At 59.2% G+C, this 26,848-nt stretch overlaps 1 protein-coding gene across 1 annotated transcript; it reads right to left on the bottom strand.

The window, feature by feature from the left end:
* Nucleotides 1–2,235: 2,235 nt before the first annotated feature.
* On the bottom strand, nucleotides 2,236–26,552 carry MELTF (melanotransferrin). Its single transcript, XM_056121814.1, has 16 exons — nucleotides 26,504–26,552; nucleotides 25,278–25,432; nucleotides 23,955–24,054; nucleotides 22,732–22,914; nucleotides 21,219–21,375; nucleotides 20,197–20,264; nucleotides 15,850–16,037; nucleotides 15,125–15,305; nucleotides 14,477–14,628; nucleotides 9,572–9,668; nucleotides 8,318–8,512; nucleotides 7,133–7,292; nucleotides 6,970–7,037; nucleotides 5,201–5,388; nucleotides 2,795–2,993; nucleotides 2,236–2,345 (listed from the first exon to the last, which is right to left on the bottom strand). Exons 1-16 carry the CDS (start codon nucleotides 26,550–26,552, stop codon nucleotides 2,266–2,268), a joined length of 2,220 nt encoding a protein of 739 aa, XP_055977789.1. The 3' UTR covers nucleotides 2,236–2,265.
* Between the last annotated feature and the right edge of the window lie 296 nt (nucleotides 26,553–26,848).

The raw sequence follows: 26,848 nt of genomic DNA, 5'->3' as shown, positions 1-26,848 counted from the left end.
GGGCGGGTGGGACCAGGAGAGCTGAGTGTCTGATGAGGCACAGAGCAGAATCCCCACAGGTTGCTCGTGTCTGGGAGATGGCACTGTGTGTGGGGATGGGTGAGGCAGGGGAGAGGCCTGGGGCAGGGGGCTTGGGAGAGGGGCCCTGGAGCGCCCTGACGTCTTTGGTACAGAGTGGGGGTGCCCGTGAGCGGCTGTCTGCACAACCCTGCGTCCAGCAGCCAGCTGTACGACTCAGGTGTGGGGGTGTCCTCTGAGACACATGGCAGGAACCTGCATCCCCCTCTGCACTGGGCGGAGGAGGGGCACTGGGGACCTCCCCAGCCTGGAGAAGGGCTGGGGGGGCGCCCCTAGCTGGAGGCTCAGACGGTCTCCAACTCAGGCTCACAGCCAACTGTGGGATGTGCCATTAGGGGCGGGCAGAGGAGGCCGTCAGGGTGGCCTCCGACACATTGATGAACTAGAATCGGAGCCTTGGCAGGTGTGGGGTGGTCTGGCTTTATTTAGAGAAACAAAGGCACCTGGGCTTTGGCCCTTGTGCAGACAAAGGCAGGTCACAGTTCCAGAGACTCTCAGGACCCAGCACGCTGGCCTGGGGGCCACCCCGTACAGGTCACACTGCATAATTCTCTCTTAAAAGATCATCAGAGAAGGTGGAGACAAATCACCGGCCTCCCCACCCCCCCCACGCCCCCGAGGCTGGGCCTCTGGCCCGAGGATGCTGCAGCACAGCGCCTGGAGGGCGGGATCCGGCCTTTCGCCCACAGGTGGGGGCGCAGCACTGGAACCGGCCTGTCATCGTGTCCCCAAGGCCCCCGCAGACTGGGCTGCAAATAGCTCCGGCCCACGCGGCTCCCGGGCTGCTGATGGAAGGGGGGGGGGGGCTCCTATTTTCTTCTCTTTCTTCTTCACTTCTTTCAGGGAGCACATGCAGAGCCAGAGCGGCCACTTCCGGAAACGGTCTCTGGCCCTTGCTGGGGACTGTCCCCAAGGTCAGGCCAGAGGACTCCTGCTCGGGCGTGAGTGGACCTGGGGCTCAGTCTGTGAGTGCTGGGGAAGGAGACCCCCATTCCCCTGAGCAGAAGCCCCCCATCCTAGCTCTCAGCAGGCCTCCTGCTGCCTGCCGGCTTCCCCCCTCACCCTGCTCTAACCCTGGCACTGAGCCCTGCAATGTGGGGGCGCGGGGGTGGGGGCCGCTCTGACACAGGTGGGGCCGCACTGTGGTGGGAAAGGGCCAGCTGTGAGGGGGGCTACAGAGGGCGCAGCTCGGAGTGAGTGGGGGTCCCAGCTGCTGGAGCAGCGGCCTTCTCAGGGGGCCCCTCCCAACCCCGCCACTTGTGGGGCTGCCCTCTTCGCAACAGGTCAGAGCTAGGAAAAGTTTCAAACCCCCAGACTGGCATTCAGCACCCCCAGCCCTGGCACCCCGACCTGATGAACATTCTTATTGGGGAGCCCTTGGCCTGAAGAACGCTGGGAGGTTCCCTGCCTGCGCACCCTCAGCCCTGTGCTGGTCTCTATGCCCTCCGCAGCCCAACCCCACGTCCAGTGCTCTGTGCCAGGCCAGGCCATGGAATTCAGGGCCGAGAGTGGCCTGGGCCAGCAGGCAGGACTCCCAGAGGAAGGCTGGAAGGTGGGTCCAAAGCACAGAGGTGCCGGGAGCCGGCAGGAGGGGGTCTGCGCAGCGCCCTTCTTGGGGGGGTGTGGGAGCTGCCGGGAGGGGCACGGCAGACTGTGCCCCCTCCCTGGACCCTCCTGGGGTGCAGGCGGTGTGGCAGGGCCAGCCACGGCAGAGAGGCCCGTGTGGGAAGCGGGGGCTCTTCCCGTTGCCTTGGTAACTGGCCTTTTGTGAACCCCAACCAGGGAAGACTCCGTGTGGGGGTGGGGGTGGGGGCCACCGCTCTGCTGGGAAGCGGCTGTGCCCGGCTGTGGGTGGGGTGTGACTCGGCAGCTGCCAGCCCCGCGCCTCAGGTAGCTACAGGGACAGGTGGCACCCGGGAGGCAGAGGCTGGCGTCGCGGGGGAGAGGGGCCGCTCAGGGCCAAGGCGGGGGACGTGGACAGGGACAATCATCGTCGGGGGATGCGGGCATTCATCATTGTGCTTCCAGTTTGCAGCCAGGGCAGGAAGTGCGGGGCTGGAGTCCAGGCTCAGACGCTCCACCCGCCCCCCCCCCCCGCCAGCCCCCTCCCCGCCTGCTTTTGTCTCCACGTAGCCCCTCGGGGATTCATTGCAGAGGTCTCTGAGGGGGGCTCCTTTCCGGGGTGCCTCAGAGCCAGGGCTGGAGCAGGTGGGCCGAGAGGGACAGTGGAAGCAGCAGGAGCAGGGAGACCCCCGAGGCGGTGACGGCTGTGAGATCAAACGGGGAGGTGGACACATTAAGGGCCCTCAGCCCAGCCGCCCACCTCCAGCCTCCTGTGGGGTCCCGCAGGAGCGCATCTCAGCCTCCTTCTCGCTCCCTAATTACCACCTTCTCTTCCCTGCGCCTCTCCCTGTGCGCTCCTTCCCAGATTCTTGCTCCATGTGGGTTATGCAGTCGCCTCGCTCTCCCCGGGACTATTTTTAGCCCTCATTTCACTCCTCGTTTGGGCTCCACAGCCGGGACTCCCCACCGCCTTCCGGCGGAGGGCTTGGAGGCTGCCCCCATCTCACCCCGATCAGAACAAAGCCAGGGCGGGTGACACCAGAGGCCCGTGGGTCCACTGGGAACGGGGCCAGGATTGGCTGGGCACCCCCCCGCTTCCCTCACGGGGGTAGGAGTTTGTTCCCCCCAGGGTGCACCCCAAGCCGGGCCCTACCTGTGTCAGAGCACTGTTGAGAGAGCATCCCCTCCAAGGCAGCTATGTAGTCGCGACCCAGCCAGTCCCCGTACGTGGTTTTCTCCCCGACTGGCACCACCTGTACCGTGGCATCCTTGAAGAGGAGGTCGCGGCCGTGGTAGCTGGAGGAGTCGAACATTTTGAAGCCATTCTCGTTGTGGTCATCTCCGAACAGGGCCTGCAAGGAGCCGGTGGAGAGCCACGTTCCCCTGGGCTCCTTGTGCTGGTCATGGATTTCCATGCCCTCAGCGGGCGTTGAGGGAACACAGGGGCCAGGCTCCGAGGGAAGATCCTAAGCTGCATCACTCACCCACCTCTGTCACCCAGGGGGGCTGCGAGGAGTCCCGACACGGCGCATTGTCAGGTCCAGGGGTCAAGGCTGGAGCTGACCCTGGTGCGATCCCCCGGCTCTGCATATGTCCCCCTGACCACCACCCGCAGTGATCCCCGAGCACAGATCCAGAAGGGCTCCACCGGATGACACAAAACTGATCACTCAGGGGCTGGAGCAATAGCACAGTGGGTAGGGCGTTTGCCTTGCATGTGGCCGACCTGGGTTCGATTTCCAGCACCCCATATGATCCCCCAAGCACCGCCAGGAGTGATTCCTGAGTGCAGAGCCAGGAGTAACCCCTGAGCATCAGCTGGGTGTGACCCAAAAAGCAAAAACAAAATAAAATAAAATAAAATGATCACTCAGAAGCCACCCGCCTGCCAGTGTTTGGATGTGAGCTGGAGTGGGGGTCCAGGAAGCGAGAGCCCAGGGGAGTGCGGACATGGGGGAGGCCTGGGGGGTTGTTAGATCTTCACAGCCTTTTCTCTCACTGCTTCTGGAGATCCCTTGGGGGAGGGGGTATAAGTCCAGTGACAGCCTGAAAGAGCCACTCGGAAAGGCCAGCTGTGGGCTGGGGCTGTGCCTTCCAGGCAGAAACTCAGACTTGGCCTGCATGAAGCCTGCCTGGGTTTCACCTCAGGCACCAACAAAACAACATAAAACAGAAGCAGATTGGGAAATTACAAATACATTCATAAATCGGGGCCAGAGCAATAGTATAGCTGGAAGGACATTTGCCTTGCATGCAGCCAACCCGGGTTCGATTCCCAACATCCCTTATGGTCCCCAAGTGCCACCAGGAGTAATTCCTGAGTATATACCAAGAATAACCCCTAAGCATTGCTAGGTGTGACCCAAAAAGAAAAAAAAATTCATGATTTTCACCTATCCTCAGAAGACTACCTGCTGTACTGTCGCTCTGGCCCCCATGAACTTCTTGAGGTTCAGATGAAAACTGTCAGCTTTCTCCTCAGGAAAATGCATGACTACATTTTGTGGAGGTTTGCTCCCCCACCTCAGGCGAGTGAGTCAAGGGCCACACACAGTTTCAGAGGCAACAAGTGCTCGGGCCAGTTGGTTTTGTAATTCTGTGGCTCTCTGGGAGGAGGGAGGGCGAGTTCAGGCTAAAATTGTATGCGGGGGAGAATTATGGAATTATGGGGAGGGCAGTTCCTCCAGGCACCGGGGGTCCCGCTAGATGGGAGAGCCAGAGATGCAGTACATCGGGGAAGGGACCTGTCTCGCACACATCCGACCCTGGCTTGGTGCCTGGCACCATCTGGCCCATGAGCCTCACAGCACCACATCCTCAGGCAAGTGTACGAAACCACTGGTCTGGCTGCCATGAGCCACCAGGAGTGACCCCCAAGACTCCTGAACAGATCCAGAAAAACAAATGAGGTTGAGGCGGTCGTACAGCAAGTAGAAGGCTTGCCTGGCAGGAGGCAGACCTGGGTTTGATCTCTGGCATCCCATGAGCACCGCCAGGAGTGATCCCTGAGTGAAGAGCCAGGAGTAACCCCCGAGCATCGCTGGGTGTGACCCCAAAACAAAAACAAAAAAAGCAAATTCCAGATGCGTTTTGAAAGAGCAGCCAGCAGGAATGATGGAGGTGGGGGGAGTGGGCGCCCGCGGTGATTCTGAGCCATCTCCTAGGCCCCTAATTTGTTTCCTAAAGATGCAGTGAGGACAGTGTGATTGAGAATAGTCCCCGTGAGAAGGAAAGATTAACCAGCAGGAAGGCGGTTTAAGGGTCTCCTGGGCTGGTTGGAAATTAGCAACTCTCCTCCCAGGTGTGTGGTTCATTTGTTTGGGTTTTGGGCCACACCCAGCTGTGCTCAGGGCTGACTCCTGACTGTGCTCAGGGATCACTCCTGGTTCTGTGCTCAGAGCTGACTCTTGGTGGTGCTCAGGGGAACCACATGGGGTGCTAGGGATGGAACCCGGGTCACAGAGTGTGCCAGGCAAGTGCCTTAACCCCTGTACTCCCTCAGTTTTGGCTGTGGTCAGCCTCAGGGGGGCAGAGGCACCCGCTCCCTGCCGTCACCCACCTGGGCCTTGTCCAGCAGGCCGTACACAGTGAAGATGTTGGTGTCGGGCCGGACCATGATGGCGTGGGCCGGAATCTGGGCCAGGTTGCAGTCTGAGAACTGGAACACCTCGGCCCGTGCTCCATTGGGACACAGCAGCTCATAGTTCTCGGCCCTCAGCTTGGCAGCCCAAGGCTCAGGGTTGTGGCCTGAGAGTCAGAAGGGAGAGGGGGTGGCTCAGGGTGAGGCCATGCTTCTGCAGGGCCCCCAAATGCTTGAGTGGGGCAAGTGGCATGGTGGGGCCCTGTCCCCATCTGGCTGGGAATGGGGGCGGGGGTGGTGGTGGAGGAGCATCTCTCTGGAACGATTTTCAAGCAGGTGAAGAAACGGAAGCTCTAAAGAACCCCGTCTGCTCCAGAGGCTGGGGGGCGGGGAGTAGGATGTGATGGGATTCTTTGCATTTGCTTTGTTTTTGATTGGGGGGGCACACCCAGCAGTGCTCAGGGCTTACTCCTGGCTCTGCACTCGGGGATCCCTCCTATGGGGATGCTGGGGATTGAACCAGGGCCCACACACGCAAGGTAAGTGTCCTACCCACTGAACTATCACTCTGGCCCCCAGGGGATGGCTGAGATCCTGAAGGTGGGGCTGACCTTCTCCCTCACAGGGGTCTTTCCCCAGGGGAGGGGGTCTAGCAATGGCCGCCTCAGAGGGTGTTCAAAGGGCCCTTGTGTGCAAACAATCTCATCTGGCAGACTCAGGGTGCGGCCCAGGCTTTGAATTTCATTTTTGTTTTATTTCTCTTATATTGGGGGTGGGTGGGTTACCCCCAGCGGTGCTTAGGGGTCACTCCCAGTGGTGCTCAGGAAGCATATGGTGCCAGGGATGGAGCCCAGGCCCCCCCATGTGCAGACCACGGGCTCACTCAGTAAGCCGGTTGCACTTTTTTGAGGGTTGTTTTTTGAGCCACACCCAGCAATGCTCAGGGCTTACTTCTGTCTCTGGGATCACTCCTGGTGGGGCTTGGGAGCACCATATGGGGTGCGGGGGATTGAACCCGGGTCAGCTGCATGCAAGGTAAGCGCCCTGCCGAGTGCCTATCACTCAGGTTCGCCACCTGCATTTTAAATCAGTCTCCCAGGGGGTTGGAGGGAGAGCAATGGGGATACGGTGTTTGCCTTGCACAGGCCCACCCAGTTCAATCTCCACCACCACGTATGGTCCCCGAGCACCACCAGGAGTCAGCACCCTTACACTGCCTCTCCACACTCCAATCAACCTCCTGGGGACTCGGAAGCTGGAGGTTGGCCCAGAGGAGCTTCTTGGAAACACTCCTCTTGGGACTCCCGTGAGTGTGGTGTGTGTGCTTAGAATCTACACCTTCCAGTTTCCAGAAGGAACTCCAAGTGGGGACATCAGTGTGGAGCACCCGGCAGTGCTCAGGGCTTGTGCCTGCCTCCACCTCAGGGCGGGGCTGGGGGTTCCGGGTGTGGTGCTGGGGATTCTGCAACGGTCAGTCGCCCGAGAGGCAAGTGCTCACCCCCCCCCCCCCCACGCCCATCTCTCCAGACCCTACGCGGAGTTACTATAATCAGTGGAGCAGGGCGGGGGCTTCCCTCCAGACCAGGCATGGCGACAGCTCTGCTGGCCCTGGTCGTCCTGGGGGTAAGATCCCTCCCCCAAAGGCAGAGCCCTGCAGCTCAGTCCCTCTGCTCTCCCAGTCACACTCAGCGCCCTGCTCTCACTGCGCCCGGGATCTGACCCCGCGCCCTGGGCCCGCATGCACGCACCGTCCGTGTTGTCGAAGACCGTCGTGTGCTTGACGAAGGCCACGTCCCCCGCGTTCTCCACCAGGCACCTGTCCCACGGGAGGCAAGGCGGGGTTGGCGGCTGGGTCCGGGCCCCGGGGGCCCCCTGCGCCCCCCTTCCCGGGGTCCCTGCTTTGGCCGCTACCTGAAGGCCCCGCTGTCCCCGTAGTAGCGCTCCTGGCTGCTGCCCGCACACTTGTTGCGGCCCTGCTCGTCGCCCACGCACAGCGCGCACAGCGAGGCGGGGAAGTCGGCGGCCGGGTTGTTCACGGGCACGCAGCTGGCGGCGAAGAACTCGCTCACGGCTGGGGCGGAGGGAAGGGTTGGGCCGAGGGGGTCAGGGGCGGGAGGAGCAGACCCTCACCGAAGACCCCAGCCCGCAATAGCACCTCCGCACCCGCCCACGCCCCCGAGATGTGGGCTGAGGGGCTACGAGGGCCTTTGGGCGCCCACCGCACCCCAGCCTCTGCTCAGGGGTCACCAGCCACCCTCGGGGATGTCGCCACCCCCTCAGGCTGGTTCCCGCTGCAGCCACGTCCCCATCCTGCACACCCCACCCCACACCCTACACCCCTGCCTCGTGCAGGCGCTCTGTGGGTGCTTGTAAAAGGATGCTGGGTTTGGTTTTTTTGGGGGGGCAGCAGCCAGGGTGGAGGGGTGCGCCCAGGGCTCTGGCCAGTTTCCTACGCCTCCTTCTTTGGTCAGAATGGGGCAGGCACCCAGGCCCCGAGCCAATGCCCAGGGGTGCCCAGGGATGGTTCAGGCAGCTATTCTCCAGCACCGCTTCCCTGGGGGGCTGCTTGGGGCGGGTGAGGGGCTCAAAGGCTGCCCCCCACCATCCGATGGGGGAGTCTGTCAGGTCCTGATTCCTTTACTAGCTGACTGCCGGCACCCTCTGGTGCTCGGTCAACTCCGAGCATGGGGGGCTGGAGCGACACCACAGGGGTAGGGTGTTTGCCTTGCACGTGGCCGACCCAGGTTCGATTCCCAGCATCCCATATGGTCCCCTGAGCACTGCCAGGAGTGATTCCTGAGTGCAAAACCAGGAGTAACTCCTGAGCATCGCCAGGTGTGACCCGAAAAGCAAAAAAAAAAAAAAAAAAACAAAAAACTGCGAGCGTGGGTGAGGACAGTCAGTAGCTGGGCACCTGTACAGACCCAGCGGGCAGACCCCCTGAGCTCTGCAGGGGCGACTCAGGTATTCCTGGGAGTTGGGAGGGTTGCGGGTGGCAAAGCCTGCAGGGGTGGTCTGCAGAGAGGGTCCCTCAGAACTGGCCCCCAGTTAAGCAGGAGAGTGTAGGGGCACGTGTGCACCGGTGCGGGGCTATACCTGTGGGCACGTCGCAGTCCTTGGGCCGGAGGAAGCCCTTGTGCGTCAGGGCGCCCACCGGGACGGCCCAGCCGGCCAGGCTGCCAAAGCCCGAGTGGCAGGAGCGGCGGCCGCGCAGCTCGTCCAGGCTGAAGGCATCGGAGCTGTTGCGCCTCACCACGGCCACGGCGAAGTACGAGCTGCTGCTGTCCTCGGCTGGGGCGGGGCGGGGGTGGATGATGCCTTCCCTGGTCCTCCCCTGCCCCGGGCGCGCGCGGGGCAGTGGCCCAGCCTCGCTGAGATGCGGGCCGCCGGGACCACTTTCTCAGAGTCCCCCACCCCCATTCCTTTCTGTCCCCACACCCAGATGGTAATTTCTCGCCTCCTGGGAGGAAGGCGGGGAGGTGGAGGCATTTTCTCTAAGCCCTGAGATTTTTCACATCCAAATGGCAGGGACTAAGGCCCCACTAAGTTCCCGAAGAGGATGAGTGCCCAGTTCGTGGTCCCTGGGAGCTGTGCCAGGCAGTCAGGAGGAGACCCGGTCCCCCAGTCCAGGGCAAGGCTCTCTACTGGCTCTCTACTTTTTGTATGGGCCTGGGCTGTGAACTGAGAACAGCTTTTATATATGTGTGTGTGTGTGTGTGTATATATATATATATATATGTATATATATGTATATATATATTTTTTAATGATGGGAGTGGGGGTTGGAGAGAGCTGGTACAGCAGGTAGGGCTCTTGCCTTGCATGCACCCAGCCCAGGTTCTATTCCCGGCACCACAGAGAGTCCCGGAGCCCTGCCAGGAGTGACCCCCTCCCCAGCACAGACACTGGAGTAGTTGCAAAACAAACAAACAAAAAAGTGGGGGGGGGCAGAGAGATAGTTCTGAGGGTAAGGTGCTTGCCGTGCATGCAGCCAACCCTGGATTCAATCCCAGGCATCCCTTATGGTCCCCCAAGCCCACCAGGAGTGATCGTTGAGCACAGAGTCAGGAATAAGTCCTGTATTGCCTCCATGCCCCCCTCCCACCCCCCAAAAAAAGAAGAAAAAAAGAAAGGAAAAAAAAGTAAAGAAGATGTAGCGGGGTCCAAGGGAGCGGCAGACCTCTCCGCCTGGCCCTTCAAGCAGTGTCAGGGCCCGCTGGGCATCAGGGACGGGAGGGGAGGCCGCGCCTTGGGACAGCTGGTGGCTGCCCAGGACTCAGACGACCCGGGCAGAGTGGAGAGCCCCAAGGAAGTTTGTAAATAAGCCCCATGCACGGCCGCTGCACTCACGTGCATAGCGCTCCCCGGCCGCCGGCACCAGGCCATAGGTCTTCCCCGCCGTGTAAACGTCCCCACCGCTCAGCGTCACTGCATCCGCCTGGCCGTCCTGCAGAGCCATGGAAAGAGCCACCAGACTGGGCTGAGCCCCACGATGGCCATGGAGGTGCCATGAAGGGCTCTTGGGGATTCTGTCTTCAGCTCGTGTCCCCTGGAAGCCCCCGGGGCTGCTTCACTGGCCGCTTCTCCTTCAGCAGGTTGGGGCAGGAGGGGTGCTCGGGCCCAGCCAGGGGGCTGGGGACATTCTCTAGTCACCTCCCAGAGGACCTAGGTCCTTCTATGACTCAACCTGCTCAGACAGAACCTAAGAACCCCCTCAGGTGTGGTGTGGGGTCTCCCCATGAACCACCAGCACGTAGCCAGGCTGTCCCATAGCCTGAGGAGGAAGAGGAGGAGGAGAAGGAGAAGGAGAATGAGAAGGAGAAGGAGCAAGAAATGGAGGAGGAAGAGGACGAGGATGAGGAAGAAGAGGAAGAGGATGAGAATGAGGAGGAAGAGGATGAGAATGAGAAGGAAGAAGAGGAGAAGGAAGTGGAAGAGGAGGACGAATAAAAGGAAGAAGAAGAGAACAAGGAAGAAGAGGAGGAAGAGGGGGAGGAGGAGAACAAGGAGAAGGAAGAGAAGGAGGAGGACAAGGAGGAGGAGGGTAACAATGGAAGGATCAAAGGGCTGTGGGAGAGGGCTGCAGTGGGTAGGGGCTCCACCTGCCACAGTAACGGGGGGGGGTGGCCCTGCCCACTGGCCCCATGTCCTCCGCTCCTGCTGTCTCTGCAAAGGACCTCTCTGACAATCAGGGCCTGGGGCAGCAGAGGCTGATTTTCATCTGTTGCCCCAGATGTGCGGGAATCAATCCCAGGGGTGTGAGTATGGGCTCGAGCCTGGGGGTACTGCGGCTGGAGGGGCACAATCCCTGCCAGCATGGTTGTGGAAAGTTTGCACGGGAGCTGCACCAGCATCTGAGCCGGAAATGCCCCCTCCCCTGCCGCGCTGGTGTGCTAACACTGCAGCAGGAAGTGCGGACCCCCGTGGACCCCAGGTGACTGAGTCGGACACTCTGATCTGAGGCACCACCCCAGCAAGGTGACAGCAACAAGGAAGGGAGGAAACAGAAAACAACAAATGCATTAAACCAGATTAATAAATGTAGAAGCTAATTAATAAATTAATAAATCCAATTAATAAAAATGCAGAAAATCCAGGGAAACTTTTAACAAAAGCCCTAAAAATCAGGCCACAGCCAAAACTGGACGGCTACATGCAAAAAAGTGGGCTCAGAGCTCTGCCTAACGCCATGTACAAAAGTAAGATCAAAGTGGATTAAAGACCTCAACATTAGACTGGAATCCATAGGTACATTGAAGAAAAAGTTGGCAAAGCCCTTCATGACATTGAAGCTAATGGTATCTTCAAAGATGTCACGCCACTGGTTAAGCAAGTGAAAACAGAGATAGACAAATGGGACTATCTTAAACTAAGAAGCTTCTGCACCTCAAAAGAAACAGTGACCAAAATACAAAGACAGTCTACAGAACGGGAAAAGATATTCGCTGAATACACATCCAACAAGGGGTTGATATCAAGGATATACAAAGTACTGGTTGAACTCCACAAGAAGAAAACATCCAACCCCATCAAAAATGGGGCGACAAAATGAACAGAAACTTTCTCAAAGAAGAAATCCGAATGGCTAAAAGGCACATGAGAAAATGCTCTACATCATTAATCATCAGGGAGATGCAGATCAAAACAACAACGAGATATCATTTCACACCACAGAGACTGGCCCACATCCAAAAGAACAAAAACAACCAGTGTTGGCGCGGATGTGGCGAGAAAGGGACCCTCCTTCACTGCTGGTGGGAATTCTGACTGGTTCAGCCCTTTTGGAAAACAGTATGGACGATTCTCAAAAAATTAGAAATTGAGCTCCCATTTGACCCAGCAATACCACTCCTGGGAATATATCCCAGAGAGGCAAAAAAGTATAGTCGAAGTGACATCTGCACTTGTTTGTTCATTGCAGGACTCTTTACAATAGCCAGAATCTAGAAAAAACCTGAGTGCCCGAGAACAGATGACTGGTTAAAGAAACTTTGGTACATCTACACAATGGAGTACTATGCAACTATTAGAGAAGATGGAGTCATGAAATTTACTTACAAGTGGTACTACATAGAAAGTATGCTAAGCGAAATCAGTAAGAAAGAGAGGGAAAGATTGCATTCATCTGGGGAACATAAAGTAACAAAATAGGAGACTAACACCCAAGAGTGGCCAAGATTAGTACCAGGAGGTTTGCTCCATGGCTTGGAGGCCAACCACACATGCTAGGGGAAAGGGGAGCTCAGATAGAGAAGGGAGCACCAAATAAAGGATGTTGGGAGGATCCTCCCAGGATGGGAGAAGCATGCTGAAAGTAGACTATAGACCAAACATGATTGCCACTCAATGCCTCTTTTGCAAACCACAACACCCAAGAGGAGAGAGAGAACAAAAGGGAATACCCTGCCACAGAGGAAGGGTGGGGAGGGGGGTATTATCCATGGTGGTGGAAAATGGGCACTGGTGGAGGGATGGATATTTGATCATTGTATAATTGAAACCCAAGTACAAAAATTTGTAAGTCTACAACTGTACCTCATGGTATCTCACTAATAAAAATTAAATAAATAAATAAATGAATAAAGAGCAGGAAAAAAAAAGAAAGAAAACGTAAAAAAAAATCAGGCTGCAGCAGTACACTGAGTTCTCTTGGGTGGGGGCTAAAAGTGAGGCGAAGGGGGGTCCCCCAGGAAGGGCCTGGGGCTTTGGAGGGCCGAGGGGGGTCCCCGGCAGCAGGATTCTGGGCCGTGTGTTCCCCAACCCTGCCTTCCCCTCCCTGCTGAGTTATCAGGAGGGCACCCCCACCCTGGACCCGCCACCAAGGGCCAGTCCTGCTGATCTTGCTTCTCTGCACCCCTGAGTCCTTCACTGGGCTTCTGAGGACCTCTTGGAGCCTGCTCTTCTCCCTGGCCCCCCAGACAGACCCCTTGGGCCACCCATGAGCTCAGGCTGCAGAAAGTGGGTTTTCACCCATGGTTTTCACGCGTGAAAGCCAGGGCCACCCGCAGGCAAGTCAGGTGCCTGGCCCCAGAGTTCCCTCCCAGAGCTGACCCCCTCTCCCTGCCTGCCCCTTGTTTCCTGGCCTTGGAACCAACGGCCCAGAATCTCATATAAAGACGAGGGCTCGGGGTTGGAGCAATAGCACAGCGGGTAGGGCATTTGCCTTGCACGCAGCCAACCCGGGTTCGATTCCTAGCATCCCATATGGTCCCCTGAGCACCACCAGGGGTAATTCCTGAGTGCAGAACCAGGAGTAACCCCTGTGCATCGCCGGGTGTGACCCAAAAAGAAAAAAAATAAAGAAAAAAAAACGAGGACTCCCCCACAGCAAAGCTCCCTTGTCCCCCTGCAACCCCGTCCCCACACGTGACAGGCTGTGGTTGGGAGCTTAACTGGCTCACAGAAGCATGAGCTTAGCAGCCCCCTGACCTCCGCATCCATTCCTGTCCACTCTTCAGCCCTCGGGAGGGGCCCCGTCTGGCCTGTGCCTGAGATCTGACCTGACAGGACTCCTGACCACCAGGGGGAGCCATCACTTGCCGTTTGGAGGCCTGGAGGGGACGTGCCAGGGAGCACAGAGGGCAGGGAGCACCACAGAGGGTTCCCCCCTCCCTGCCCCAATAACCGTCATGAACCAGAGCCCAGAGCCGTGAATAGCCCTGAGCACCGCTGGGTGTGGCCCCTAAACCCTCTAAAATAATAAATAAGAGACCTGAGTGTAGGAGCCTGGGCAGCCAGAGGGGACTGTTCCTGGCCACTGGGCGTCTGGACATTGCCAAGTTCCGGCCTCAGCTTCTAGCCGGAGAGTCAGAGCAGGAAGGAGCTGAGACGAGGGTGGCCTGTGCAGATTTTTGGGAGGTGTGGGGGGGGGGGCAGGAGGACCCTCCCGGTAAGACTAGGCTGAGGATAAGCTGCTGCTCCAGGCCTGTGGAGCCACACCCAGTGGCCCCTCGACCCCACCTAGGGATGACACAGGGCTGGGGACATACAAGGCTACTGACTAATCTCTGGACTGTCTCCCCGGCCCCAGGCCACTTCCCCACTAACTGCAGGTGGCAGGCACGTCAGCAGATGCCATTGTGCCAGCCATGACAGGCTTAACACAGGCCTAGAATCAAGGGCTGGAGACAGGCCAGAGAAGAGGGCACTTGACTTGCCTGTGGTTAACCCAGGCACCACCTACGGACCCCGAGCACCGCTAGGAGTGATTCCTGAGGCCAGAGCCAAGAGTCAGCCCTGAGCACCGCCAGGAGTGAGCCCCCAGCCCAGAGCCCTGAGCATAGCCAGGGGTCACACCCCCAAACAAACAAACAAACAAACAAAAAAGACTAAACTGGAATAACAAGGGAGACGCCCGGCACCTTGTGCTGGGTAACGGTAAGCAGGGGGCCCAGACCTACAGTGGAAGAATCATTTCTGTGAACTGACTGTGGCAGGTGCGAAGTGCGGTCCTGGCTGAAGACTGCGGTCAAAGACACTGACCAGTGACCTGTGCCCACTCCCTACGGTGCACGAGGGGAAACTGAGACTCAGAGAGGAGAAGGGGCTTGTGCAAAGCCACAGGATCAGCCAGTGCTGAGCTGGCCCGGCCTCAGGTGTGGGGGCGACCCCAGGGCAAAGCTCCTCACTCTGCCCTCTCCTCTATGCTCTTTATCCAGTTTCTGGTGGGGTTGCCATGGAGACCTTTGCCCCTCCCCCATCCTTTGGGCCAGGTGGGACCCGGGAGGGCAGCGAGGACCGTCCCAGCGCCCCGACCTGAATCTGCTGCATGCAGTGGCGGGGGGACTCGGCCGACACGCACTGGATCTCGGGCGTGAGCCTCTGCCTGCCGAAGGCCACGGCCATGTCTCCGCACTTCTGGATCTCGGGGGTGGACAGCACGCACCAGCGCAGGTCCCGGGGCAGCCCTGTGTGGGGTGAGCACGTGGGTGCGGCCAGGCTGGCCCTGCCCCCGGGGTGGGGGAGTGACCGGGGTGTGGCCTGGGGGACAAGGGGCAGGGGGAGGGTGGGCACCGAGATCTCAGCACCCGGGCAGCTCTGGCCTGTCCTGGTCAGCACTACAGGACCCAGGGCTGGATGGGGACTTGAGGCCCATCCAGGAGGTGTGTCTGACTCCAGCACCCCCTTCCCTGGCTCCGGTGGAGGGTATTCGGGGAGGGGGTGGGACACCGATGCCCATCTGGAGAGCAGAGTGGACTGATGGTTTGGGCTTGAGGTCTGGACGCTCCCCCCACCTTCCCCCCCCCCCCAGCCCCCCAGGCGGGCACAACCTTCATCTTCCTCCCAACCCAAGGGAGAGAAGTGGAGGTGGCGGCCTTCCGGGAGGCCACTCCCCCCCACTCCCCGGTGTCCCTCCCTGGGGTCCAGCCAGTTGGGGAAGGCGGGGCAGGGGGCGGCGCTCACGGTTGGGGTCGCAGAGGAGGCCCTTCATGGCGTGCTCGTACTCGCGGCCCAGCCACGCCTCGTAGGTCTGGGTGGCGATGGGCACCAGCTCCGAGGTGGCGTCCTTGAATAGCAGGTTCTTCTGGCCGTAGGCCTCGGAGCTGAACATCTGGAAGCTGCTTCCCTCGTGGCCGAACAGGCGCTGTGGGGCGAGGGGCAGGTGGGGGCCTGTGCCGGCGGCTGCCAGGCTCCTGCTCCTCCCTGAGCACCAGGAGAGCCCTTCCTCTGTGCACCCCGGCCCCGTGCACCCCATTTTACAGGCATGGGAGGCCTGAGGACGGCCTGGGCAGAGGTGGGAGTGAGGGGCAGACTCGGCCAAACTGGTGTCCTGTGGTCAGAAACCCAACTGAGCAAATGATGCCCACAGTTATCTGGTGGTGGCAAGGACAGCTGTTGTCACTGCCTTTACCTGCTCACGGGTCCCAGAGCTTTCGTGGTGGGTGTCTGTGTGCTCCTCTCCCCCACTGTGTCCTCTCGTAAGCCAGCCTGACCCTGTCCCCTTCATACTGGCCTCAGCTGGACACCTAGAGGCTTGAGTTCCCTTCTGAGGTCTGTCGCCAGGGAGGGTCCCCGGGCTCTGCCCCTTGTTGTTTGGTCTGGCGGTCTGGCCTGTGTGTCCCCCCAGGCCAGAGACCAGGAGGCCGGCCCCGCCCTGGGATGCCGGTGGGGGAGAGTCCTGCCCTCACCTGGCCCTCATTGAGCAGCTGGAAGATGAGGCCCCCGTCGGTGTGGGCCCGGACCACCACGGCATGGGCAGGCACACGCGCCAGGTGGCAGCGCCTCCATTCGGTGACCTCAGCCCGGCCTCCGTCCCGGCACAGCAGCTCGAAGTCCTGGGAGAACAGCTCCTGGCCCCACGACGGCAGGGTTTTCCCTGGAAGACGGAGTCTGTGATGCTCCCACGCCTGTCTGCGAAGGGCTCGGGGCTCCTCGGGGAAGGGCGGGGAGGGTGACTGGACAGAGGCTAGTGTGGCATGAGCCATGGACCCAGGCTGAGGTGGGGGAAACCCAGAGTTACAGCAGGAAGAGGAATGTCAACACAGCAGGAGGTGAGAAGCTCAACTGCAGCAGGAGATGAGAATCTTACTACTGCAGGAGGTGAGAATATTGATACAATAGGAGGTGAGAATCTTAACTACAGCAGGAGGTGAGAATCTCAACTACAGCAGGAGGAGGTGAGAATCTCACAGCAGGAGGTGAGAATCTCAACTACCCCAGGTGGTGAGAATCCTTATCACAGCAGGAGGTGAAGACCAGAAAGTGAAAGCAAAGAGCTCCAGGGCTGCACCCTTCATGACCAGGTGTTTCAACAGCCTACTTGCATTTCTGGTCTCGTAACTGATTTATAATTAATGAAATAGTAAGTTCTACTAATACACTGAACTCGTGATATCTGCAAATAAAACAGTATAGTGAGAATAGTTCATTAAAGGTCAGAGAAGTTCCTGCTGAGGAGTGTGCCAGGGATCCGGCATGAGCTACCCCCGGCTCTGAAGTGTGCAGGGTGGCGCCCTGTGGAAACCAGTGCTAGTGCAGGACCGAGGTGCAGTAGGAAAAGGGGGACCCTCAGGAATTCACCCATAGCTCTGACCATTGATGTCTTCATGTATTTACTCCAAATCATTCTTTCTGTTCTAATTTTTAATAATTTAATTTGTAGGGACCATATCAACAGGGCTGGAGGTGGGTATCCAGCTGCTCCAGGCCACTCCGTGTTTGGGAGGGGTCCGTGCATATGGACCACCAGGACCTTACATATGCTCTACCATTTGAGCTACCTCCCAGGTCTTAATAATAACTTTTTTTTTGGGGGGGGAGAGGCATACGCAGTGATGCTCAGGGAGTCTGTGCTCAGGGACAGCTCCTGATGATGCCTGAGGGACCATGCAGTACCAGGGATGGAATTCAGGCTCTCAGCCCACTGAGATCTCTCCTTGACAATTTCAATACCATTCAGGACATACCGAGAGGTAAGTCTTGAGTCTGATTCCCCATCCCTCCTACTTATCATCTTAAAATATTTTTCTTCATTATTGAAAGCCTTCCATAGACCTCATTTATAATAGAAAAGATTTATTTAAAAGAGTGACTCTGTACCAAATGGTAATATTAAGAGGAGTATTAAAGACACAACTAAACCGGGCAATGAAACAGATAGTGCTACCTAACTTTCCTATTTTTATGGCTTTTAAAATAATAATTTAAAAAAATCCTATGCTTGGAATTAGGAGGACAAAAGAGAATTTTGTGGAGTCATATAAAGAAAAATATGCTCACTGTAGAGCTATTTAAAAACAAAACCCAAAGCCCAGAGAGTAATAGTTTGGAAAACTCCATAAAGGTCATTTTTAATGACTTCACACTCATTTATAGCACTCTCAACAATTACTCAGCGACATTCGCTCCCCACTCCCTAACTTTTCTCTATTTTTAAAGTGCTGCAGAACCTTTGTATAGAACGCTGGGGGATCGTTTGGCTTCCCCATGAGGCAAATGCAGCATTTAGCCATTCCCACCTGCTGGAGCCAGGAAAGCTGAGTTATCTCACCTCTTCAGCCATGGATGGCAATTTCGCTCTTGCTCTCACCAATCTTTTCTTGCATAAACACACTCTTAAATTTTTTTTTCCTTAGGGTTTTTTTTTGGGGGGGGGCGGTGACCATCAAGAATCTAAAGACTTCTCTGTGATGCTCAGGGTTCACTCCTGGCTCTGATCTCAGGGATCACTCCTGGAAGGCTCAGGGGATCCTACAGGATGCCAGGGATCGAACCTGGGTCAGCTGTGTGCAAGGCAAACGCCCTACCCGCTGTACTGTCTCTCCAGCCCCTCCAAGACTTTTTTTTTTCTTTTTGGGTCACACCTGGCAATGCACAGGGGTTACTCCTGGCTCTGCACTCTACTCCTGGTGGTGCTCAGGGGACTGTATGGGACGCTGGGAATTGAACCTGGGTCCGTCGCATGCAAGGCAAATGCCCTACCCACTGTGCTATCTCTCCAGCCTCCTCAAAGATGTATTTTTAAGTTCAACAGATCCCTGCTCTTTCTCCACTCCTAACGCCTCCTTGGGTTGACTCTTCATGGGGTTCAAGTCCCTGCGCCTGTTTTTTTCAGGCCTGTCATGCTAAGGACACAAGCCACTGAACTTCCTCCTTTAGATCAGTTTCTTCCTCTTCCTGAATCTGATTCTTGTTACTTCCTTCAGGGTCCATAGACTTTCAGATTTAAAAGACAATTATTCGGCAGGGCTGGAGCGATAGCACAGCGGGTAGGGCGTATGCCTTGTACATGGCCAACCGGGTTCAATCCCCGACATCCCATGTGGTCCCCCAAGCACTGCTAGGAGTAATACCTGAGTGCAGAGCAAGGAGCAAGGCCTGAGCATTGCTGGGTGTGTCCCAAAAAGAAAACTGTCCTGTCCGTCCTTCCGTTGTTCATTGATTTGCTTGAGTGGGCCCAGTAATGTCTCCATTTTGAGACTTGTTACTGTGTTTGGCATATTGAATACGTCACGGATAGCTTGCCAGGCTTTGTTGTGCGGGCGAGATACTCCCAGGCTCTCCGAGATGGACGGAGGAATCAAACTCGGGTCAGCCATGTCGGCTGTGTGCAAGGCAAACGCCCTACCCACTGTGCTATCGCTCCAGTTGGTCAGAAGGATGTGAGTTATTGTTAAACTGATTAAACCAAAAAGAAAAAAAAAGAGGGAAAACTTGCCAGTTTCTAAAAGTAAAGATATCTAATAACTACAGGCCACATACGATCAGGCATCAGGACGGGGCCTGCAACACTGGACTCCAAGGGCGAAGCCGGGGTTGCAATGGTGCTGACCACACGTCCACGGCTGCTGACCGCGCTGGGCTTTGGCGCTAAGTCGTTACTTGCTTGCTCTTAGGACACACATACCAAGGGTGCAGGGTATGCTGTGAGCAAACGTACCCCCTCTGGAGCAGAAGAAACACGTGGACAGGAAGCATGAGAAACCCAACAGGGCAAGTGTCTGAATTTGGAATCTGGGCAGAGGTACTGGGAGCTCTTGGGATCAGTCCTGCAGGGTTTCGAAAGCTAGGAAGACCGAAATGACAAAGGGGCAATGCGGAACATTAGCCGTTCTCTACTATGATCTCATCCTGGAATAAAGGATGGCTCCATTGGATGCAGGGGAATGCCAGGAAGAGATGAGAGAGAGAGAGAGAGAGAGAGAGAGAGAGAGAGAGAGAGAGAGAGAGACAGAGAGACAGAGAGACAGAGAGACAGAGAGAGACAGAGACAGAGAGACAGAGAGACAGAGAGAGAAGACAAAAAAGGCTAGAGAGACAGGTGAGAGAGGAAGTAAGAGAGAGGTGAGAGAGTGAGAGGAGGTGAGAGAGTGAGAGGAGTGAAAGTGAAAGAGGAGGAGAGAGAAAGACAGAGATATGACAAAGAGAAGGCTAGAGAGAGGTGAGAGATAAGGAAAGAAAGTGAGAGCAGGTGAGAGTGAGAAGAGAGAGAGAGAGAGAGAGAGAGGAGGAGGAGGAGGAGGAGGAAGAGGAGGAGGTGGAGGAGCGGAGGAGGAGGTTTCCCTAATTTTAACCCATAACCGAGGTCAGTGGATGGAACAACACCACCTGCAGAGAGCAGGGCCCTGCTGACTCCCATCCCCTGCCACAAGAAACAGTTGATGCTTTTGTTCATTTTCTTGCCATTCCCAGGGTGCTCGTGGGACCATGTGGCGCTGGGCATCTAACCTGGGGCTCCCACTTGAGCCCAACCCTTCAAGTCCTCTCCCTGTCCACCATCACCATCAGCCTGCCTTCCTTCCTTCCTTCCTTCCTTCCTTCCTTCCTTCCTTCCTTCCTTCCTTCCTTCTTCCCTTCCTTCCAGTGCCAAGCTCTGAGCATTCCCATTGAGCCACACCCCTTAGCCCTGCTTGAGCAGGGTGAACCCCAAGAATGAAGGGTTCATCCTGGGTCACAGCCATTGCAGAGCCGCACATCTTGGGTGCCCCAAAGACAGGTTAGTCTCCCTTTCAGGGAGACTCCCGGCCCCCACTCACCGTCGGTGTTCTCCAGCACTGTGCTGTGCTTCACAAAGGCCACATCCCCCGCCCCTTCTGCCAGGCACCTGCGGAGCACAGACCCCCGTGAGCACCCCTTGAGCCCAGGCTCTTCACCCTGACCGGCCCCAGGAGTTGAGACTTTGCCGTTTCGCTTTGCTGACCCAGAGCCCCTCAGAGAAGCAGGTCTGTAGGGGGGACCCTCATACTATGCAGATCTAGGGGGCCTAACCCTGCACCTATAGGGGTGAGAGTGTGGAACCATCCTCAATCCTCCATCTCTGACTCTGGGGGCAGCAGGGCAGGTTGGGGAACAGCCTGGGTCCCCATGGTCAGCCGCTGGCGGCCTGGGGAGGAAGGGGACAGCCCGGGACAGGAGGCTGGGCGGTGTCTGGCTGGGAGGACAGAGGTTGCATTGACCCAGATCACAGCCGGGGGTGGGGAGCACCAGAAGCACCCCCATCTTGTGTGCTCCCCTTTCCTGGCCTCCACGAGGAGCACCGAGGACTGAGATGGGGGGACTCGAGGCTGCGGTGAGAAACCACCTTTTAATTTTATGTTTTGGTTTCTGGGCCACACTTGGCAGTGCTCCAGGATGACTCCCGGCTCTGTGCTCAGGGATGAATCCTGGAGGGGCTTAGGGGACCACACGGGGTGCCGGGGATGGAGTCTGGGTCAGCCGCGTGGAAGGCAAGCGCCCTGCCCACCGTGGTGTCGCTGAGGCCCAGACCCTCTTAAGGATCCTGGATTGCGTAGGGACAAGCCTGTTGGATCAGGGCGGAGCCAGGCCAGCCCTGGGGGTCCAGCCCCGGGGGTGCGGCACCCTGAGACACCAGGCCCGGGTTTTTCCGTGCTTCTCCGGCTCCTTCTCCCCAGCCCCCGGTCCGAGCCGTGATTCATCGCCCTGGGCCTCCCGGGGATGTTTTTCCGCGGGCGCCGGTCTATAAAGGCGGCTTTGACGGCGCGGCGGGCGTGGCCCCTCCCTCCCTGGCCGCACCCGCACCCCGGGGCGCCCCGCCTACCTGAAGGCCCCGCTGTAGTCGTAGTAGCGCTCCAGCGGGCTCGGGGCGCACACGCCCTCCCCGGCCGCGTCGCCCCGGCACAGGCGGCACAGGCTGCCCGCGTAGACGCTCTCGCCGGCCCCCGGCACGCAGCTGCCCCCGAAGTACTCGCTGACCGCTGTGGGGGAGGCAGAAGGGGACAGTGGGCCGCGCCCCGGGACGCCCCCTTCCCCAGCCAGCCCTCGGGGAGCGAAGCTGCCCGGCTGGATGGTGATTCCTAGACTGGGCGCCCCCAAAGCAGAAGGGGGGGCTCGGGGAGCTGTCCTTACGTTAAAATGGGTGGGGGGCATGCGGTGGGGGAGGGAGAGAGAGAGGGAGAGAGAAAGGGAAAAGAGAGAGGGGAGAGGGCAGAGAGCCAGGAGCAGTGAGGGATGAGGGAGAGGAGGAGGAGGGCCACAGGGATGAGGGACACAGCAGGCCGAGGGACAGCGGGGACGAGGCCTTGCTGGCGCAGGCGGCCCCTGCTGGCCCGAGGCTCGGCTCTACCCCCCCCCCCCCCCTTGCCAGCATCCCCAGTGCCCAGGTGCCTTCCAGCATGTCTCCCTCCTGCAGGGCTGGACCGAGTCCCTTTGAGGGGAGCTCACTTCCTTTTTGAAAAATAGGGGTCACACCCTCCCAGAGGCATCTGGAAGGCACCAGGTCCCCAGGAGGCCATGCAGTTAGACAGGTGGTGCCCAGGGCAGTGTGGGGCTACGGGTCCAGCTGGGGCGCCCCCTCGGGGATGTCTAATCCAAGTACAAGGGGGGGCGGGACGGAGCCACAGCACAGCGGGACGGACTCTGGCCTTGCACACGGCCACCCCCACTCAGCCCACCAGGAGTGACCCCTGAGCACGTCTGGGCACAGCCCCAGCACATGCCTCGTGTCTCGTGTCCCAGAGTCCCGAATGGAGGCGAGCCCGCACCCTGCGGCTGTGTGAGTAAGCTGCCGTTTCCCGCTGCACTGGGCTGCTGTGAGTGGTCAGTGCTGGTGGCAGGAGCCCAGGGAGAGGGGCCGCAGGCTCCGCCTCATTCTCAGGAGCTGTGGCTCAGCTCATTTCCCCCCCCCCCACTCCCCCTCTCCCTGGGCAGCTCCACACTGGCCAGTCGTGCCCAGAGCCCTGGGACCCGCTGAGCTCTGGGCACCCCTAACAGTGCTCAGGGCGTCCTACTGCTCCGTGCTCGTGGGAGTACGTGGTGCTGGGGTCGAACCCGGACCAACTCCAAGTGTTTTCCAGCTGAGTCTGGAGTCTTCCCTGTGAGGGCGGGTTTCCTGAAGCCACCTCCCCTGGGCCTCCCTCGGGACTCTAGGGGGGTGGGTGCTGCGCCCTCTGGGTGGCAGGGGACACTGTGAGGAGCGAGCTGAGGGTCCCAGGAAGACCCGTCAGTCTGCACCAGGCTGGTCAGTAGGAAGGAGTTCTCCCGAGGTGCCGGGGCACAGGGCTGGGGGTGCCGTCGGAGGGATGGGAAGGGAAGGGGCCCGGGCACAGCCTCACCTTTGAGCACGTCGCAGCCCATCACTGAGAGGTGGCCACTGTCCACAAGGAAGCCCACGGGCACGTTCCATCCCACCGTGCGGTTGATGCCCGTATGGCAGGACCTGGCGCCTTTCAGGGTGCTGAGGGTCAGGTTGGAGCCCCGCTTGACCACGGCCACGGCGTAATAGGAGGTGCCCACGTCTGCATGACGGCAGGCCAGGAGGGCGGTCAGGGCGCTGCGAGACAGTAGCAGTGCCCTCCCTCCAGGGAACACTGGGGAGTGTGTGTGTATGTATGTGTGTGAGTGTGAGTGTGTGTGAGTACAACAGAGCTGTGCTGCTCCTGACTGTCCCAGGGACAGGTTGGTGCCCATGTATGTATGTGTGTAGTGTGTATGAGTGTGTGTGTGTGAGTGTACATGTGAGTGTGTATATGACTGTATGTCTGTGAGTATAGCAGGGTCTGTGCTGCTCCTGACCATCCCAGAAGCAGGTGTCATGAGTGCATGTGTGTGGTGTGTCCGAGTGTGTAAGTGTATGTATGAGTGTATGTTTGTGTGTGTGTGTGTGTGTCTGTGAGTACAGCAGGGCCTGTGCTCCTCCTGACTGTCCCAGGGGCAGGTGCCATTTGTGTATGTATGTGGTATGTATGAGTGTGTGTGTATGAGCATGTGTGTGAGTATGTGAGTGTATATGGTGTGTGAGTGTGCATGTGTGTGTGGGGGGGTGTTCATGTGTGTATGAGTGTGTGCATGTGTCTCTGTGTGACTGTGTTCACATGTGTGTATGAGTGTGTGCATGTTTGTGTGAGTGTGCATGTGTCTATGTGTGTATGAGTTGTGTGCATGTGTCTGTGTGTGACTGTTCACGTGTGTGTATGCGTGTGTGCATTTGTGTGTGTGTGAGTGTGTATATGTGAATTCTGTGAGTACAGCAGGTCGTGTGCAGCTCCTGACTGTCCAGGGCAGGTGCCGGCCCAGTGGGTGTCGGTCCCTCCTGCCCCCAGCCCACCCGTATCCGCCTCTCTCCCCCCGGCACCCACGGGGCAGCCCCTCAGCAGAAAGACTGTGAGCGAGTCAGGGGAGGGGCCGGGCCCCAAAGATCAGAGCTGACTCAGGTCTCTGGCTCTGGCACCCCACCTTTGGGGGGCTTCAGGAGAGATTTGGGGGCTCCTCGGGGATGGTCTGTCATGTGAAGACTCCGGGACACTATGGGCTCGGGGCGGGTCACCTCAGCCCTCACCTTGGTCGTAGACTTCGCCCACCACGGGCTTCAGGCCGTGCTCCTTCCCTGCCTCATAGATGGCCCCTCCATCCAGCGTGATGGCGTCGGCCTCCTCGGCCTGTGGGACACGCGCGTCAGCTGGGCACAGGCACCCACCAGGAGTGGCGGGCACCCCTTGACCCCGAGGCCACATCGTGCATCTGGCCAGGAACCCTGTTGAGCACCGCCCTGCTCCCTGTTCCTTTTCAGGATGGGCTTTCCCCACCAGTTGGACCCCGGTGCCGGCTCGCCAAGGCCAAGGCCTTGCATCGTTTTCCTGTTTGGGGGGAGGGGGAGCACGATGATTCCCAAGTAGTGCTCAGGCGGTCATTCCCAGTGATATTCAGGCAACTGGCAGTGCTGGGGGCCCCAGAGACACCCCATGGCGCGTGGGGCCCGTGGGGTCCCCAGGATCAGCCTCAAAGCCACCGCATGCCCTGCAGGCACGCCACCCTCTGGGCTGTCTGCAGAGTTGTTCTCAGCGGTCAGAGAGCAAGTTCACTAATCCTGTGGGACTCAGCGGCCCAGCGGACAGAGGGACAGGATGGAGCGCTGAGGGGTGAGGGGTGAGGACCGAGCCTCCGGCACGCGTTCCCTCCTGGCTTTTGTCTCTCAGACTTGGACTGAAGCCCGTACGTGGCCTCTGGAAACCGTTTCCCTTCTGCTTTTAGGACACAGACGGCAGTGTGCTGTCCCGGGCTCAGGGAGGATGCAGGCGGCTCTGCTGGAGCTCACTTGGACGCCCCAGTTTGAGGCCCCCACGTGGGAGATGGTCCTGAGACCAGAGCGGCGTGTTGAGGGAGTCCCTGGAGCCAGCGCTGCTGCCCTCTTGTCCTGCCTCTGGACACTGAAGTGGTGAGGGGGCCCTCCGGCCCGGACTCAGACAACTCTGCACTCCCCCGCCCCCAGGACCTCTGGCCCTGACGCCCCGGAAACTACATAAACCCCATTCCAGAAAACTCCATGGCAGACTGACCAAGCAGCTCGGGTCCCCCAGGGATCCGTGCTCTCTGAGGTCCGCCCCCAGGGACAAGGGCAGCCTCCCCACTCCTGCCTGGCCTGGGGGGAGCCAAGGGCCCCCCTGCAGACGCCCTTCTCCCCGGGGCCCGTGTGGGCAGCGTCCCCCGGTGCTGGCCGAGACGGGCGGGAAACAAGCCGGCCTTGTGGCTGGCCGGGCGCGAGATCCTATCACCCACGACAGGGTGCGGTGGGGGGAGGCTCGGGGCCTCCCCGGTGAATGGCGCCTTTGTGTGCTCCCTCCTGAGTCAGCTCAGGTCTGCGGGGAGAGAGGGAAGGACTCACCGCGATGAGCTGGACACAGTGGTCGGCGGAGGCGCCCTGCACGCACGCGAGTGGAGGCTGAAGACCAGCCTCCTGGAACGCTCGGCTCATGTCGCTGCATTTCTGCTGTTCAGGCTCTGACGTGGTACACCAGCGCACCTCCATGCTGCTAAGTGCTGGGGGGGTGGGGGGTGGTCAGGGCCTGGCCGGGACTCTCCAGCCCCCTGTCGTGTATGCTGACCCCCTGACCAGTCTGGGTCCCAGCTTCTTATCCCCCCTTCTCAGCAGCACCCCCTTACTGCCCCCAGCACGAGACTGTCCCACCGGGCAGGGCTGGGCTCCCTGGGGGAGTCCACAGGGCCAGGGAAGCTGCCCAGCTGCCCGCTAGCCCTGGAGGAGGCCTAGGATGCCGAGCACCAGCTCCGAGTCCCCGTGGCCCCCGGAGCCGGGAATTCTAGCCTCTCATCCAGCCTCCAGGGCGTGACAGGGCAAGGGGGAGCAGTTCTCTCGCCTCACACCCCCGGGAAGTGGACGGGTGGGGGACTTCAGATCCCCCTGCCTTGGCTTTATCCCCACCCTGCCCTGGGAAATTCCAGCTCCTGCTCTTCTCTCCAGATGGTGGCTCTGACTGGCCCCTTGGAGCCTGTTTGGTTATTTGAGAAAATAAGGGGGAGAACCCACCTTCTGTGCAGGGACACAGAATTCTAGTGGGACGCGTGGCCCCTGGCGTGGGCTAGCCCTCTGGTTGCAGGCTCAGGGGTCTCTCTGCCGGCTCCGGCCTGGGGTGTTTGATACCAGCCTGGTGCTTGGAAAGAGCCCATTCCCCACCCCAATGGCCGAGTCGCCCCACGCTGCCTGAGTCCCTTGGAGGAGGTGCGTCCTCTCCTTCATCTCTGCACCCTGCAGGACACCTTGTGGGGGTTCCCAGCGCTGTCCTTCTGAGAAAGCAGACCTCTCAGCCCCCAGGCCCTCCAGGACCAGCCTTGCACGCCTGTGCCTGTCAGAGCGCTCACTGCACCCCACCAACCCGGGAGACCTCCCTCCCACGCCAGGCTGGCCCACACTGCTTTTGGGCGCCTCCTTTTTGGTCAGCATCTCCAAGGCACAGCTCAAATGCTGCCTCCTACAAAAAGTCCTCCGGGCACCGAAGCATCCCAGTTCGCCCGTCCTCCTCCTGGCCCCGGGTTCGGGGTACAGGCCGGTGAGGAACTCCCCAAGGCTTTCCGGGTCCCGGTTCTGCTCCTCACCGGTGCGCAGAGCCAGGAGCAGGCAGAGAACGGTGCTGGGGCCCCGCATGGCGCAGGGGAGGCGGGCTGGGTCTGGGTCCGGGTCAGGATCCGGGTCAGGATCCGGGTCAGGATCCGGGTCCGGGTCCGGTGGGTCCGCAGCAGCCCGGGCTTTCTGCCTCCTTCCTCCCGGCACCCGCTACTTAAGGGAGCCTGGGGCGGGCTCCAGCGGGGTCCACGCCCCTCCGGCCACCGCCCACCCGGCCTGGACACCTGGGCTGACCCGGCTGGCCTTGTCCTGCCCTCTGGCGCCCCCTGCCGGAACCGCGGTCTCCGTGGGGCCCAGGGCAAGGGTGCCCAGTGCCC

This window comes from Sorex fumeus, unplaced genomic scaffold, assembly GCF_029834395.1.
Source record: "Sorex fumeus unplaced genomic scaffold, SorFum_2.1 ptg000044l, whole genome shotgun sequence".
Lineage (NCBI taxonomy): Eukaryota > Metazoa > Chordata > Mammalia > Eulipotyphla > Soricidae > Sorex > Sorex fumeus.
This window is presented reverse-complemented; position numbering and strand designations above follow the sequence as displayed.

Bases quoted from the DNA above. Each gene is read 5' to 3' on its own strand.
- MELTF (XM_056121814.1), bottom strand. From the start codon at position 26,552: ATGCGGGGCCCCAGCACCGTTCTCTGCCTGCTCCTGGCTCTGCGCACC. The intron at 8,513-9,571 runs GTGAGTGCAGCG...GCCCCGCCCCAG, and splicing joins GGCCGGGGAGCGCTATGCAC to CCGAGGACAGCAGCAGCTCG. The intron at 7,038-7,132 runs GTAGCGGCCAAA...CCCGTGGGACAG, and splicing joins GGGGACAGCGGGGCCTTCAG to GTGCCTGGTGGAGAACGCGG.